Source organism: Acinonyx jubatus, chromosome D1, assembly GCF_027475565.1.
Source record: "Acinonyx jubatus isolate Ajub_Pintada_27869175 chromosome D1, VMU_Ajub_asm_v1.0, whole genome shotgun sequence".
NCBI lineage: Eukaryota > Metazoa > Chordata > Mammalia > Carnivora > Felidae > Acinonyx > Acinonyx jubatus.
In genome coordinates this window covers 18482834-18499213 of record NC_069390.1, presented here as the reverse complement: position 1 = coordinate 18499213, position 16380 = coordinate 18482834, and the positions used below count along the sequence as shown (strand labels likewise).

Genomic DNA, 16380 nt, shown 5'->3' with positions numbered 1-16380 from the left:
GACAGTGCATGATTAAGGGTGAATTGCACACATTCCCTGTCATGGAAGGAGAGTGTGATCATGTTTGACTTGGGAAAAGAGGTGGCACTTGAGGTGGTCTTTAGAGAATTAATAGGTAGAGATGGGCATTAGGTGGATAGGGATGTGTTGAGAAGTTGGGGCAGGCACTTTGACCTGAGGGCAGTGAAAGGAAACAAGAAGATGGGAAAATGTGATGCAAAAATCCTCAACAAAATACTAGTGAACCAAGTACAACAATATCTTTAAAAAATCATACACCACCATCAAGTAGGATTTATTCCCAGGATGCAAGGGTGGTTCAATATTCGCAAAACAATCAATGTGATATGCCACATCAATAGAAGAATGGATAAAAACCATATGATCATTTCAATAGGTGCAGAAAAAGCATTTGACACAGTACAACAACCACTCATGACAAAAACCCCTCTGCAAAATAGGTCTAGAGGGAACATATCTCAGCATAAGAAAGACCTTGTATGAAAAACCCACAGCCAAAACATCATACTCGATAAAAAACTAAGAGCTTTCCCCTGAAGGTCAGGAACAAGACAAGGATGTCCACTCTCACCACTTTTTTTCAACATAGTACTAGAAGTCCTAGCTACAGCAATCAGACAACAAAGAAATAAAAGGCCTCCAAACTGGTAAGGAAGAAGTAAAAATTTCACTATTTGCAGATGACATGATAGTATATATAGAAAACCCTAAAGATTCCTCCCCAAAACTACTAGAACTGATCAATGAATTCAGTAAAGCTGCGGGATACAAAATCAATGTACAGAAATTGGCTGCACTCCTATACAGTAATAATGAAGCCACAGAAAGTAAAATTAAAACAATGTCATTTACACTTGCACCAAAAACCATAAAATAATGCCTAGGGATACATTTTTCCAAGAAGGTAAAAGACCCCCATACTGAAAACTACAAGACATTAATGAAAGAAATTGAAGAAAGTACAAACAATGGAAAGATACTCTGTTCTCATAGATTGGAAGAATTAGTATTGTTAACATGTCCATACTACCCAAAGAAATCAACAGATTTAATGCAACCCCTATCAAAATACCAACATCACTATTCACAGAACTAAAACAAATGATCCTAAAATTTGAATGGAACTACAAAAGACCTTTTGTAGCCAAAGCAATCGTGAAAAAAACAGAGGCATCACAATTCCAGATTTCAAGTTATATTACAAAGATGTAGTACTTGAAATAGTATGGCCCTGGCACAAACATAGTCACATAGATCAATGAAACAAAATGGAACACCCAGAAATAAATCCACAATTATATGGTCAATTAATATTTGACAAAGCAGGAAAGAATATCCAATGGGAAAAAGACTGTCTCTTTAACAAATGATGTTGAGAAAACTGGATAGCCACATGCTAAAGAATGAAACTGGACCACTTTCACCATCTACAAAAAATAAACTCAAAATGGATTGAAGACCTAAATGCGAGACCTGAAACCATAAAAATCCTTGAAGAAAGCACAGGCAGTAATTTCTGTGACATCTCCCGGAGCAATAGTTTTCTAGATATGTCACCTGAGGCAAGGGAAATAAAAGCAAAAATAAACAATTGGGACTACATCAAAATAAAAAGCTTCTGCACAGCAAAGAAACAACAGAACTAAAAGGCAAGCTATGGAATGGGAGATATTTGCAAATAACTGATCAAGGGTTAGTACCCAAAATATATGAAGAACTTACAGAACCCGATACCAAAAAAAGCAAAATAATCCAATTTAAAAATGGACAGAAGACATGAACATACAGTTCTCCAAAGAAGACATCCAGATGGCCAATAGACCATGTGAAAAGATGCTCAACATCAGTCATCGTCAGGGAAATGCAAATCAAACCCATAATGAGACATCACCTCACACCTGCCAGGATGGCTAAAATCAAAACCACAAGAAAGATGTGTTGGCGAGGATGTGGAGAAAGAGAAACGCTCCTGCACTGTTGGTGGGAATGCAAACTGGTGGATTTCCACTGTGGAAAACAATCTGAGGGTTTCCTCAAAAAATTAAAAATAAAACTGCCTTGTGATCAAGGAATTGCACCACTGGGTATTTACCCAAAAAATACAAGCAGTAATTCAAAGGGATACATGCACCTCCATGTTGATTGCAGCATTATCTACAATAGCCAACTATGGAAGCTGCCCAAGTGTCCATCGACTGATGAATGGGTAAAGAAGATGTGGTCTACATAAATAATGGAATGTTATTCAGCCATAAAAATAGTGAAATCTTGCTATTTGCAAAGACATGGATGGAGCTAGAGAGTATAATGCTGAGTAAAATAAGTCAGAGAAAGACAAATATCATATGATTTCAGTCATATGTGGAATTTAAGAGACCAAACAAATGAGCAAAGGGGAAAATAAAGAGGCAAACCAAGAAACAGACCCTTAACCGTAGAGAACACACTGATGGTTACTGGAGGGGAGGTGGGTGGAAGGGTGGGGGAGATAGGCGATGGGGATTAGAGTACACTTACGATGAAATAAAATAAAGTGATTTTAAAAATATGGGAAAGTGTAATGGATGACTTAGGTTTGCAGGAACAGTGCATCCAGTTTGGGGTGTTAGAAAATTTGAGGCTAGGGGCGCCTGGATGACTCAGTCGGTTAAGCATACAACTTGATTTCGGCTCAGGTCATGAGATCACGATTAATGAGATCGAGCCCCGCGTTGGGCTCTGTGCTGACAGCAGGGAGCATGCTTGGGAGTCTCTCTCGACCCCTCCCCCGACCTGTCTCACAAAGAAAAGAAAAGATGAGACTGGATAGGAGTTTAGGCCTAATTAAAAGGGCTGAAATGTCAGTGAGTAGATACTTCAGAGACTTTTCAGATGTTTGTTCTAGTGAAGGATGTGATCAGAGCTGGTCTTGGCAATCTGGCGTTGGTGTTGGTGATGGGCGGAGTGGGCGGGGACTAGGGATGGCACGTGACCACTCAGCGGTGGCCTAGGTGGAAAGCGACAAGGCACCAAAGCAGGTGGTTGCTGGGCACGTGTGGGAACTGCTGGCACCTGCTGAGGCCCTCTGGGAAAGGAGGATGGGGAAGAGCAGTGCTGGTCTATTTCTGTGCCTTCCCCTCACTCGTATATCACACACCAGCTGCTTGTTACACACTGAATTGTGTCCCCTGCAAAACCCCACTGAAGCCCTGACCCCTCAATGCGACTGCTTTGGCCTAGAAAGAGGTAATAAAGTTTCAGTGAGGTCCTAAGGGTGGGGTCTTAATGCAATAGGACTGGTGTCCTTTTAGAAAAGGAAGAGACACCAGAACTCTTTTCAGCACGAGCACAGAGACCAAGGCAGTGTGAGGACACAGTGAGAAAGTGACCGTCTACAAGCCAGACGCTAAGCCTCACTAGAAACTGAGTCGGCCAGAACCTTGATCATGGACGTACAGCCTCCGGAGCTGTGAGACAATAACCATTATTTAAGCCACTCAGTGGATGGCGTCTTGCTCTGGCTTCTACACTGCTCACCACCCCCTCCTCAATCCCGTAAGCATAAGATCAGGGGTGCTCAGTGCTTCCCAGGCTGGTGGCCCACTTTGTGAAGCAGTACCCCAGGCTTTGGCGTCTGTCCCTTGGCCATTTGGCCAGCCCAGTGGCCCTCCCCAGACCCCAGCATGCGAGATCTCTCCTGCCTGTACAGCTCTTCACTAGCTTCAAATGCTTTCATTCTCTCGGACTTCATAACTGCCTTGTGAGATAAGCTGGTTGTGCCCATTTTACGGATGAAGAAACTGAAAGTCAGAGATTGCTTGAGATAACGAAGCTGATAGGTCATAAAATCAGTTGTTAAACCCAGGTCTCCTGTCCTCCACTTCACCACGTGGCTTCCCGGCCCGTCCTTTTCCACGCTCTTGTCTGAACAGAACTGTCTGTCCAAAGCTACCTCTGAGAGGAGACTTCACCCTTCGTCAGACTCTTCTCTTCCCTTGTTCTCCCCCCCCCCCACGCCCGACCACACACACACACACACACACACACACACACACATACACATTCATTTCTTTTCATCTGTCTCTGCGGTACAGCTTGGCCTTAATGTCCTTTCTCACAGAGCCTGGGCATCACAGAGATCCACTGTGGGTAGAGGACAGAGAAGAGACAGCGGGGGTGGGGGGCCTGTGACGCCACCAAAGGAGAGCCCCCAGGGGGTGTGCCATGAACAGCATCGCCTCTGTGCCTCTGAAGTGCGCTCCGACCGGGGCTCCGGGGAGATGTCACCCAGGGCCCACAGTGGGTTTGCTCCCAACTACTTAAGGCAACACCTTACTTAACACATGGTACACACATGGCCATACACTGGAGTTTCTTTCGGAAGTTTGCCTTCCTCAAGCCTGTTGGTCTGTGTGCAGCTAAAAAAAAAAAAAAAAAAAAAGTCTGTTTGGAATCACAGAATTCCTGGGAAAATGTCAACTCTCACACCCCACTGTCTCTGGAGCTGGCACGCATCTCCTCCCTTCTGCGCGCACAGTGTGCGATGGCCCTATTTGAGGGAACGGGCTGTTTGTGGAGGGCCTATTGTTCCTCAGCAGCTGAGTGTGCAAGTCTGGGCCTGTGTGGGGAGAAGACCACCACCGAGGTGCCACCCCGCCCCCCAGCAGCTACCGGGGTTTCTGCTGATAAATGCCAGCTCGGTGCCTGGGCACCACTGTTTTCTGTAGCAAGACCTGGGGCAGTGGGATTGGTGAGGAACCGGAGGTGAGAGCAGCCTCTGCCGGGTTGGCCGTGGAGCCCGCCCCGAGGCAGGTGGAGGTGCAGAGGGCTTAGGGGCATTGGGACTCGGGGATGACTCCAGGTTTGAGCCCAAGACTTCGCAGAAAAGGCCTGAGATGAGCACTCTGGGGTATGAGACCTCTCGGGCTGTCTTGGGGTGCCGGCCTCATGCTGGCTCAACCCCAGGAGCACCAGACAGAGAAGCCAGGCTTCGCGTCCTGGCTTTGGCTCAGTGCACACGAGCCCTGGAGGAACAGGGTGGGCAAGGCCCGCGGCCAGGTGGCGGCTCTGAGCTCACTCCTGGCTGATCCCTAGTGGCCTGAACCCACTTCCAGCTCTCTCTACCTGAATCCCTTCTCTGACCTTCCCAGTCCCATCGTGAACCAAGTAGAGCATTGCCTCCTTCCCATCTTCCCATCTGTTCCCTCAGCTACCCAAGTATTTCCTGAAACATCCGGTGAACAGAACTGGCCTGTCTCTCCTTGGAGCCTTTTAGGCCTGTGGGGCAGTCAGGCAGATAAATAACGTACGCGGATTATGTGCTGAAATTGTATTACAAACAGCTCTGTGGGTGCACACAGGGGCCAACAGCTGACTGCGGGTGGAGGTAGGGGTGGGGGCCTGGACTTAAGGAAGAGCTTCACAGAGGGTCTTGCCATTTGGAGGAAGCCTTAGAGAACGAAGCGGACAGGAGTTCTCCTGGTGCAGGCAGCTGGCAGGGGGCAGACAGGCGTCCTAAGTGGATTGCACGTCCATTACTGCGGCCAAGTGAAAGGCCCCAGATGGTGTGGGGAGCAGTGAGCCGTCCTGGCGGCCAGATAGGGAAGGGCTGAGCTACAGCGGATATCGGAGGAAGCCTTGCTGGCCTTGTCTCCCAGAGTGCTGCTCAGAGGCACAGGTCCCAGGGACGGGTGACCGGGGTCACCAGGGAGGCCTGAACGACCCCGTGAAGCAGCCCCACACTCGGGCAGTCCCACTCACCTGGACTCCGGGACGCTGGGGCTGCTCAGCTCCCACAGACCAGAGCAGGGGCACGAGGCAGGCAGCATCGCGGGCACGAGGCCTTTCCCTCTCTCTGCTTCGGTTCCTGCCCTGGGACTTGGCAGTGATTTGGGATGGACATTCCAAGTGCTACCATGACCCTGAGTCCCAAGAGCTGACAGGTGTCTTTTTAAAAAAAACAAGTTCCCAGCCCAGGCCAACCTAAGACCCGGCTGGGTCTATACTGAATAAGAACTTACCACAGGTACCGAGTCAGAGATGTGGCTCCAAGAAAGTAACATTTAAATAGTTGGAAAGAGAGGCTGAAAAGGACATTCCTGTGAGACTCACAGCTGGCAACCAGAGGGAGAGGTGTTTCTTTGGGGGATAAGCATTGCCCTTTAGATCACTATTGCCACACCAGCTCACAAAGGCCCGTGCATGGATACTATGGGTACTATCCGTATCATCCTCCCCCAAGTTGGTTAACTAGTCCGGGACAGACTTATTTTTTATTTTTATTTTTTAGAGAGGAGAGCCGGGGAGAGGGGCAGAGGGAGAGAGAATCTTAAGTAGGCTCCATGCAGAGCCCAACGTGGGACTCGATCCCACCACCCTGGGATCATGACCTGAGCTGAAATCAAGAGTCAGATGCTCGACCAACTGAGTCACCCAGTCGCCCTAGGCACAGGCTTATGAGCCACAATGATGTGGGAGCAGAGTCCCCTCTCCACACAGCAGCCCGTCCTCAAATCACCTTCACGTCGGAAAGCAGGGACATGCCTATTCCGTAGCAGAACCTGGGCCCTCCCTGCTTCCTAAGTTGCTCTTAGAGCTTTGCTTTAAAGACCATCTGGTCACGCCTCCTGCAAGTTCCCTCAGCCACCAAGGAGCAGAGCCAGGCCTGGGGCCTGCCTCTCCTGGAGGCCTGTCTCACGCTCTGTGCCCCGCGGCCCTGCCCCAGCCCTCCGTGTCCCGACTCTCTCTGCTTTCAGGACAGCCCCTGCAAACGCAGACTGGCACTCTGTGACCAATGGGCTGGCTGTGCCTCTCTGAAGACCTCCGCGCATGGGCAATGCTGGGCGTACCCAAGATGCACTGGGACCCTTTCTGCTGCCTGAGAGGCAGACTCTGGTCCCCCAACCCGCCTTCTTTTGCCTGCTGTGCGGGCAGGTCCTCTGGGATGAAAGGGGGCCGTCCCAGACCCTCGCAGGCCACGCACCCCCTCTCTGTTGCAGGAGCCCTGGCCGGCCACCTGTTGTTAATCTAGCCCTGGTAATCCATTCTGTACTGTGTCAGCAGTTCAAAAGGGCACTGTTAGTATTTTTTGCCGACTTCAATTAATGTGAGATTTCAGAGGCCCCTCTGATCACATTTCATCTGTCACAAGCCGGGAACAAAACAGACAGGTTCCAGTTGAGAGGAGGAAGGAGAAGGAGTTTATTGCAAACACCAAGCAAACAGACAGTTTGGGCTGTGCCCGGCGTAGGGTGCCCCGGAGCATCCATTTGCTTCCGCCCTCCACTTGGCCCCGTGCCTGGGCCCTAAGTCCCCTTCTCATCACATATTCCTCCCCTCCCAAAGAAGATGTAAGTGCAATAACTTACTTTAAAAGGCAAGAATGATTCTTTTAATAGTTTGCTATAATGTCGTTACATGGTGGTATTAGGCAGTAAAACTTTATGGAACTGACCTCATTTTTTTTAATACATTTTTTTCTGAGTTTTTAATGTATTTTTAATATATATTTTTAATATTCCACCCCAGGCCATTAAGCTAAAGGGAAAAGTTGCATTTATACAGGGTTAAAAATATCTTACAATGAGAACAGTGTCGGCTGAGGTTCACGCTCCTTCTAGCACTCAGCGCTTTTCAACCACTGCACATCCAAACAGACTATTAGGCATTGAAAACTGTCCTTCAAAATCAGTAGTATAAAGGCCTAGCTCTATGTATGTACGTGAAGGGGGAGGGGGGAGGGCAAGCTTAGGTAACGTCTGGTTCACCAGAATGCCTCTTCTCCCTGAAGCATCCTTGGTGAAGGTGAAGTGGAGTTTGGGAACTCTGGCAGAAGGGTTCTTGTCTTCTCCTCTTTCTCTTTTATGGCCATGGATTATTATCCTGGGGGGGCCGCTTTGCCAACCGTCCTCCCCCAGCTTGTCTTACTTGCCTTTGCACCTGACAGGGCCATGAAGCCGACCAGAAGCCCCGGGGTGTCCCGCGAGATGATCTCCCCACGACCTGGCCCAGAGAGACAACGGCTGCGTAAGCAAGATAACCTGGTCGCTTTCGTGGAAAAACTCCTCTTGTCTACCCAGCCAAAGAGAGGGCAGGCGGGGCTCTGGAGCTGGGCCCCGTGTGGCCACTGCGGTGTGTTGCTGGGACCCACCTCACGACTGCTGCCCCCGTCCCCTAGCAGTGTCTTTGAACTCACCTGGCCACCATGCTTCCCAGAGCTGGAGGCTCGGTAGTGAGAGCTGAGAATCAAGTATAGTCGAAAGGATTCAAGAAAAGTTACAAAGCCCGTGTCCTCCAAGAGCCGTTGAAGACCTGGGGACAAGCCAGTGCCCTCTCCTCCCGGGCCCCGGGAGTGTGAGGGCATCTGAGGGTGGTGGCGGCACCTTCGTGTCAAGCCCTGGCCACCTGGCCGTGTCCCCAGCAGGGATTGGAGGCTCTCGGTGTTGAAGAGGCTGCCCAGTGGTCTGCATTTGCCACGTCTGCTGAGATCTTAGGCAAGTAGCCAAAGGGAATCCTCACCCCTTGCAGCTTATTCGCTTAGCGGTGACCCTCAGAGCAGGCTGGCTCTCCTCTCTGCCCGCCTTCCTGAGACCTTGCTCCCGGGGAAGCCAGCCAGCCCCGGCGCGTCACCCAAGCTTGCTGAGCCCTCGCAGGAGCTGCTGCGGGGACGCCTCCAGCCGTTGGAGGCCTGGGCCCAGCCACCCACTGGGAAGGAACCAGAGGGTAGGCTCAGGAGAGAGGGAGGACCTCCAGCAGAGAGCGGAGATGCCGTGTGAGGCACCCCTCCACAACATGTGGGCTAAGGCCGCTGCTTAGGGCAGTCACTTCACCGCCCCTGCCCCGACCCCCGGGGCTGGGACCTTCTCGTTCTCCATTGTGAAGGGACTGTACTAAGTAGAGGGCCTTTCAGTCCTTCCAGCTCAAGGGTTGTATGATTCTCAGGGTGTTGGGCCGGCCCTGGGGAGCTGGGACAGGGTGAAGATAGGCCTGGGGCAGGTGGGGCGACCTCCCTGTGGGAAGATGAACAGGCACATTTCACACGGACGTTTGACACATAAATACTTGGCCGTGTTGGTGGGAAGGACAACCAGAGCCACGGAGCCTCTTCCTCTACCAGAGGCTTTTTCTTCTCAAGCTTTTTGGTTGAAATTTGTCCGACTGAGGTGTCACCCAGCCGGAAAGCAGTCAGATAGAGGAACTGAGCACCAGGGGTCCCTTCCAGAAGGATCCACCTAGAGCCCCCTCTCTCCCTCCCCTCCTCCTCTGGCACTCTCCCGGTTTTCCTCCTCTCTCTGTTGATTCCCTCCTGGGTGAGAACATACCTACGGCAAGGGGTCCTCCCATGTCCTTCCCAGCCACCAGAGCCGTTAAGGAAGACAGGGAACTATTCCCAGCCTTATGTGCTTCCCTCTTTCCCTTCCTAGATTTGGGGAGCCTGAGTTATTTCAGTGAACCTCAGAACTGGAAGAGGCATTCCCAGATCCTCAGATATAAGAAAGCTTTAAAGCTGAGCCAATGAGAACATCACCTGTACCTTCACTTGTAGAAGAGCAAATGTTAGAGCCACAGTTTGCAAAGAGGTCTGACTCTTAACGAAGGGAGCCAAAGCCAGATCCTTCCCCAGTCCTGTTTCCAGGGCAGATGGGAACACAAGGCAGAGGTGGGGACTGTGATTCCTTCTAAACCTCCAGAGGCTGTCACCCTCCACCGAAGCCAAGAGGCTGTCCTGTGGGCAGGTCCTCGAGCCTGCTGGGCTTGGCCCTCCTCCCTGACAGAGAAGGTGGGAGCCTTCTCCCCAGGGGCCGCCCCGCTGGAGGGGCCTCAGAGGACAGGTGCTGTGCACCACGGGCTTAGGTGATGGCTGGGACCTGGTGCTGAAACTCGAGCTGCAAGTCTCCAGTCAGGCAGACGTGGATAGAGATCCCCCACAGAAGGAGGCCCCTTCCGCAGGCAGGGAAACCCACTTCCGGGGGGCATCCTGTCTCCCACATCTGGGGCAGAGCAAGTGACCCAGAGAGGCTTGGCCCATGAGCCCCTCTAGAGGCTGGAGAGAGGGGCTGAGATTTCTGACGCCCTAGGGAAGAAGCGCAAGAGAGGGCTCTGTCTTCCCTTTGTCTGGAAGAACTGGGACCCCCCCCCCCCCCCCCCGCCCCCTGCCCCTGCGGAAGGCTCTGGGCAGGTCTGGTGCTGCTCCAGGGACGGCTGGTGAGGGACAGGCAGCCTGAGGCAGCGTAAGGGCCGAGAGGCCGATTGCGAGCACACATCCATTAGCAAACTCCGCAGGCTGCTCTTGACCCCCTCGCCAACACGGCTCCAGGCCCTAGCTTGTGTGTTCCGAGGTATAAGTCCTTCCACGCCTCAGGGCACTCCTCAGCAGCCCTGGCGAGAGACCAGAATGGGTGGGGGAGGGGACAAGCATCCCCAGGTCCTCCTGGAGGGGCCTGGCTAGCTGGAGAACAGAGCTGCCCAGACCTGCCCACTGTAACAGGCACCCTGCTGGCTGCAGGGTGTTGGACCGTCAAGGAGAGCGCAAGTGTGTGCCCGAGCCCCTGTCCCCTCCCGGACCGCTGCCCGCAACTCTTCCTCTCTCTAGAAGCTTTTCTTCTTCTAGCACTGTGGGTGTCGTGGGTGGTCTGTGTCCGCTCCCCTGCGGTGTTCACCCAGATCCGGGGTCTCCGGGAGCAAGGGAGCCGGATGAGGCCCCCTCAGGGACTGTCCTAGATGCCAGCATTGCTGGATGACAGCAGGATTCTTCAGCTCCAGCTCCTTTCCTGTTCTGTCCATCCCCCCAGGTGGGTCCGGCACAGGGGACAGCCAGGGTGGGTGAAGGCGAGGTGGTGCCTTGGGCCCAGGAGGTCGGATGCTGTGGGCTTTGGGAGGAGAGGAGATGGGAGGGCAGGAAGCCAACTCTGTAGGGCGGCCTGTTCTTCAGACACAGTTCACTGGCCTGGTGACCAGGGGACCACACAGCAGAGGGAAGGACGGACATGACTGCACGTGGCCGCTGCTCGGTCTGGATGGGAATCTATCCTTGACTCAACCCTCAAACCGGGCAGGGCAGAAGAGCAGGGGTGGGGAGAAAGGGTCTTCAGCTTATAATGGATGCAAAGCTGCAAAACTCGGCCACCTGGCTTCCTCCGCTGCCTCTGGCCAGGAGCAGGGGTCTCGGCCTCAGTGCCAGAGAGGGCGGGGCCTGCTGCCCCCTCCCTCCCAGCGGTCCGTGGGGCCTCACACTTGGGGCGGCTGAAAGTGCTGAGGGCCAGGCCCCTGGCCCCGGCCAGGTTCCTAAGAGGAAAGTCGAATGGGAGGCTGGGGGCCTGGAAAGCATGGGCGTGGCCAGTGCCCCGAGGTGGGGGAGGGCGTGGGGATGGGCTGCGAGGGGCCCTGTCATGTGGCCCAGGAGATGGCTGCGCTGTGCTCCTTGGCCTTCATGCGGAGGGCCGCGATGCTCGAGGTCTTGCGGTCCGGCTCCCCGTTGAGCTCATAGCCATTGAGGCCCGGGCTGAGCCCTGCTGCTCCAAACAGGCCACCCATGTGTGTCTGGCCCACATGACCGCCGGCCCCAGAGACACTCAGGAAGTCGGTGACGCCACTGGCCCCCGAGCCAGGCGGGTGGGTGTGAGGGGACATGCAGGCAGGCACCGGGTCACAGGGGACCACGCAGGCTGGCACCGGTGAGGCGGCCCCATTGTTGCCGATCCAGGATGGGTTCTGAATCTGGGGGGAGGGAAGGGAGAGGTGTCACAGGCTTGGCTGGGACAGGGGTGGGGGTGGCGGGTATGCAAGGGGCTTGCTTCTACCCCCAGATGACCTGTCCCCGCCTAGGGGCCCATCCTTACGAGGAGATCATTCTTGAGTGTTCACCTGGGAGTCTCTCAAAACCTTTATGGCCATCCAGACCTAGGAGGGTTTGGGTTTTATGCTTTGGTTCCTCTGTTCCCGGCAGAGAGAAATTCTGTTTTAGGGACTGAACTTCAAACTTCATCAAAGGTCCAGTAACAGGGACCTTCCCGGCACAGCTAACCAGCTGAGGGCAGCCCCCGCCTCAGCCAGCTGACGTGCAAATTTTAGATGCAGTTGCAGACTTTGTCTCTCCCTCCATGAGCCCCTTAAGGTCAGTAATAGCATCTTACTTGCCTGTGGTTCCTCATCAGGCCTGGGGCATCCCAGGTACCTGAGAAATGGGAGCTGACCCAAACCCAGAGAGCTCTGGCGTTGGGAACATGGGCTCTGGGCGTGCAGGCTGTGGTGTGCAGGGGGCAGGGCCAGGCAGGGGGGCCAAATCTCCCCCATGACCCGTGGTTAAGGGTCCAAGGGCTGTGTCCTTGAGGCTTCAGAATTTAGGATGGACGGGGCCACCTCAGAAGGCTGGGAGTGCACATGAGGGGATGGATGGAGCCAGGCTGGTTGCCCATGTGCCAGGGTGTGTGTGTGTGTGTGTGTGTGTGAGAGAGAGAGAGAGGCGGGGGTGCTCAGGCAGCAGGTGGGGGTAGACTGGAGGCAGGCCTGTGGTGTGGAGGGGCAGGGTGAGCAGGACCAGAGGAGATGGTGACCTCCCAGCCATGTGCAGGGGATTCCTGGTGGCCCCCAGGCAGCTTCTGCTGGCCGGCTCCCCTCCCCACCCAGTGTTTGCAGTCCACACGGGGCAGGGATTCCAAAGCCAAGTGAGGAAATGGCTGCCCCGAATCTCCACGAGGCATTGCCATGGCAACAAGAACTGTTGGCAGATGGGCCTGACCGCCTTCCTCCTGGTTGGGGTGACGAGGAATCAGGGGCCTCGCCCCTCCCCTCGGTCAAAAGGCTGATGTGTGATATGCGGTGCTGCAGGTGGGAGGGATGAGGCCGCCCTGGGCTGTCCGCCCCCCATCCCCCCCCCTCCAGGAGAGAGCTCGGGCAGCAGAGATGCTGGCCCAGGAGTCAGGCTGGAGGCCCAGCCTCCCGGGACAGAGGGAGGGGAAAGATCAAAGTAGGCAGCAGGAACTGAGGACGAGGTGTGTGTGTGAGAAGGAGAGAGAGAGAGAGAGACCCCACATTCCTCAGCCTCACCCAGCCCTGCCCCCTGCCCCCTCACTTGAATCCTGGGAGGCCGAGGGGCAGAGCTGGTCCAGGAGGGGTGCCCAGGGGCTGTGGGACAGCAGGGCCCTGACGGAGAGTCTTAAAGGAGACAGGAAGGCCTGGCTTACTGCCGCGTGGGGCCAGGCCTGGAGCTGAAGGCAGAGGCCATGCTGCCACCAGCATCAAGAGGCCCGAGGGGAGGGAACGGTCACCTCCACCAGACAGACTGAGGGATGTGAGGAGTGGACTCAGCCAGAGGGACATCTCAGCTCCGGGTGCCGGCCACTACTCACACTCTTCTCGTCCCTTTGCCTCCCACTGAAGACTCCAGTGTCACTAGAATGGGGACTGGCTGACGGGACGGGACGGAGGGGAGGATGGGACACAGTCGCCTGGGAGAGCTGAGGGCTGTAGCGTGACCTTTATCGGGCTGTTCATTCCCCCAAGTACTTCTGCGTTGTCTAATCTCTGCCTTTCAACAACCTCACGAAAGAGTTGGGGAGGGTCCTTTTATCATGTCGGTTTTTGGGTGAAGGAACCAAGGCTCAGAGAGCTCGTGGCTTGTCTGAAGTGAGAAAGGTCTGGGGCCGGAAAACAGCCCATCTCGGGACTCAGATTCCCATGCGCGCTACAGCCTTGCGTCACGCCCGCCAGGTTTCAGGAGCTTGCTTCCCTAGGAAACACTCCAAGTGGCTCCTGATGGCCCGGAGGCCCTGGTCAGCAGCCTGCCCTGGATCTGACATCCACAGCAAAAACAGCAAAAGTGGCAGAGGGGAAAGCCGTCCTCTCTGTCCCACCCTGCCCCTCCCTCATGTCCAGCCAAGCCTGGGCCAGCACTTAACGTTGGGCAGAAAAGGCCTTGGGCCTCCCACATTCAGGTATGAACACACCTGGACCGGGCCTCATGTGTCCCATCTCAGGGGACCCAAGCCCTCCTCTGAGGTGCCCATTCCCAGAGCCCCAGGAGCCTGGGGGGCTGGAGCCGGCGGCTCGGGGCCGGGGCTTACCTGGGCGTAATTCTCAGCTCGGGTGAGGAGGGGCAGCTCGTAGGCGGTGGAGAAGTGGGTTCGGACCTGCTGCATCTGTCCAAAACGCTCTCTCTTCCTCCACTTGGCCCTTCGGTTCTGGAACCAGACCTACAAGGCAAAGCAATTGCCACAAGGGGTCACGCAGTGCAAGCTGGTCCCTCGAGCCCCCACCCATCACAGTGCATGGTCAGGGCCACGGGGCTGCGGGGAAGTGTCTGCCTCAGTCTTTGGCCTCAAGGCTTATAATCTAGAATGATCAGTGCTGAGAGTCAGGAAGGCAGCGTACCCCCAACTAACCACAATGTGATCTTGGGCCAGACTTCATTTTTCCAAGCTTCAGAATCCAGAGCAGGCAAGTGTCACACACACACGGCATATCACCGGCCACCTTACCAGGTCATCTAACCAACCCCAGCGCCGTGTGGCCGAACCTGCTGCAGGCCACAGACTCCTGTGGGCAACCCGACAAAAGCTGTGACCGCTCCTCTAGAAACTCGTCCCCTAGCCACTCACGCACACAGTCTTGCCATGATTTTCCAAAACGTCCATGGTCCCCTGGGGTCTATTGGCCCAGCATCAGAATTCCTACCTGTCTGAATACCCTCTGAAGCCTTCTTGTTGGAAAACCTCCCCACTCAGGACCTCTGTGCTAAAGCTTCTATGGAGCACAGGGGTTCTGCTGGGTAGCAGAGGCAGTCAGGGGCGGCTTCATGGAGGGGAGGGCTGAGGGGAGGGCCTGAGTGTAGAAACAGCAGGGCATCCTCAACCCCAGGAGGCCATGCTGCCCAGCTGGGGGGCGGTGGGAGAGAGATTCGTGGACGCAGAGGTCACATTGTGGGGGACCTCGTTGCTTAGTAGAGGGGTTTGCTCTTGGTGTGGTCAGTAAAAGTGGCCACTGCAAGGTCTCATGCAGAGGGTGGCCCGACTCTGGGGAGGAGTGAGGGCCCACCCGTCACTGGGCAGGGGCGGGTGGGACGTTGGCTTGAGCGGGGACCTGGTGGGGAGGGTGGTCTCTGAGCCAGGCGTGTGAGCTGTGGTCTTTGATGGGCGGGTGGGGGCTGTCGGGTCCTTTTCCTTTGCGGGAACGTCCCCGGCAGGCTGAGACCCTTCCCAAGGTTCACGGACGAGAGCTGGACTTGAGGCCTGCTGCTGCTGCCTGTGACTTGGGATCTGGGGCAGAGACCGGCGGGAAGAGGATGTGAGGAGGCTTTGGGCCGAGTTGTCAAAGGCAGACCTCAGAGATCCCCAGGGAGAGGTTCCTGTCAGCTGGAAGTTCACCTGCCGCTCGATACAGGTGCAGGTGGGCACACATCAACAGCAGGTCACTGGCAGCCGGCACCCTGGAAGAGGGAGGAGCTGGGCCCGAGGGCTCCCAGGGTAGCACGGGGTCTGCTCAGCCTGCTCTGGCTCCTGGTGTAGCTGGGCAACACGGTGCCCATTTGGGCGTTGCCACTGGCCGCAGTTTCTGGAAAATGGGGCCAATATCTGAACTGACGTCCTCACAGGGGTTGGGCCTCACAGAGCAACAGGTGAGACAGATGAGAAATGTCCTAGCTTTTAAGATACTTCACACTTGTTTATTGACAGCTCCTGACCTTTCTTGCTGTCTTTTGCTAAAGGAAAGAGGACAAAAAAGTTGGGGTGTGTGTGTGTGTGTGTGTGTCTCACGTTAGTGTGAGGACAGTGGGGGCAGGGAGGGAGTGCGGGGCTGCACCTCAGTGTCCCTCCCTAGACCCAAGGATGCTTGTGCGTGCACAACTGTCTCTCTCTCTCTCTCTCTCTCTCTCACACACACACACACACACTTGCCGGCATTGCTTTCAGAGTCCTTCTTCCCTGTCTTGACTCTGGTATAAGAGAAGCACTCAGCCCCTGCCCCACAGCCTCCTGGGCCCCTTTTCCTCCAGGGGCTCCTGGGGTCCGGGCCCAGGCCGCCCGCCGAGAGCCAAGGGCGGATCGGGTCTCCACTCTGTGCCGCTGAAACGGGATCCCCCTTTATCAGCGGCCTGGAATGGGGGACTGGGGGGCAGGATGAGAGAATGAATCAGAGAAGTTGTTTTCATTTCATGTTTAATTTCCTGCAGGCTTAGCTCAGTCTTTCCGCTCCTTCCTCAGCCTCCCAGGGTTTTCTGTGGGGGAAGCCAGGGGGAGGGGAGAAGCCCACTGCAGGCATCAAGATATATGGCTCCATTCTTTCTGGGGGGGGGCAGGGGAGAAGGGGAGGGAAACTGTCTGTGGCCGACGCTGCGGGGCGGGTGAGGGGGGTTTCCCTGGAGCCCCGGGGTGGGAGCGGCAGGTG

At 54.8% G+C, this 16380-nt stretch overlaps 1 protein-coding gene across 1 annotated transcript in view; it reads right to left on the bottom strand.

Annotated features, from left to right (window-relative positions):
• Positions 1–6594: 6594 nt before the first annotated feature.
• Positions 6595–16380, bottom strand: part of ALX4 (ALX homeobox 4) — a 47212-nt gene continuing 37426 nt past the window's right edge. The window contains exons 3-4 of the mRNA XM_027072844.2: positions 14061–14189; positions 6595–11715 (exon numbers count right to left, since the gene is read on the bottom strand). Coding sequence (XP_026928645.2) covers positions 11386–11715; positions 14061–14189 — 459 coding nt within the window. The 3' untranslated portion in view covers positions 6595–11385. The remainder of the gene's footprint in view (positions 11716–14060; positions 14190–16380) is intronic.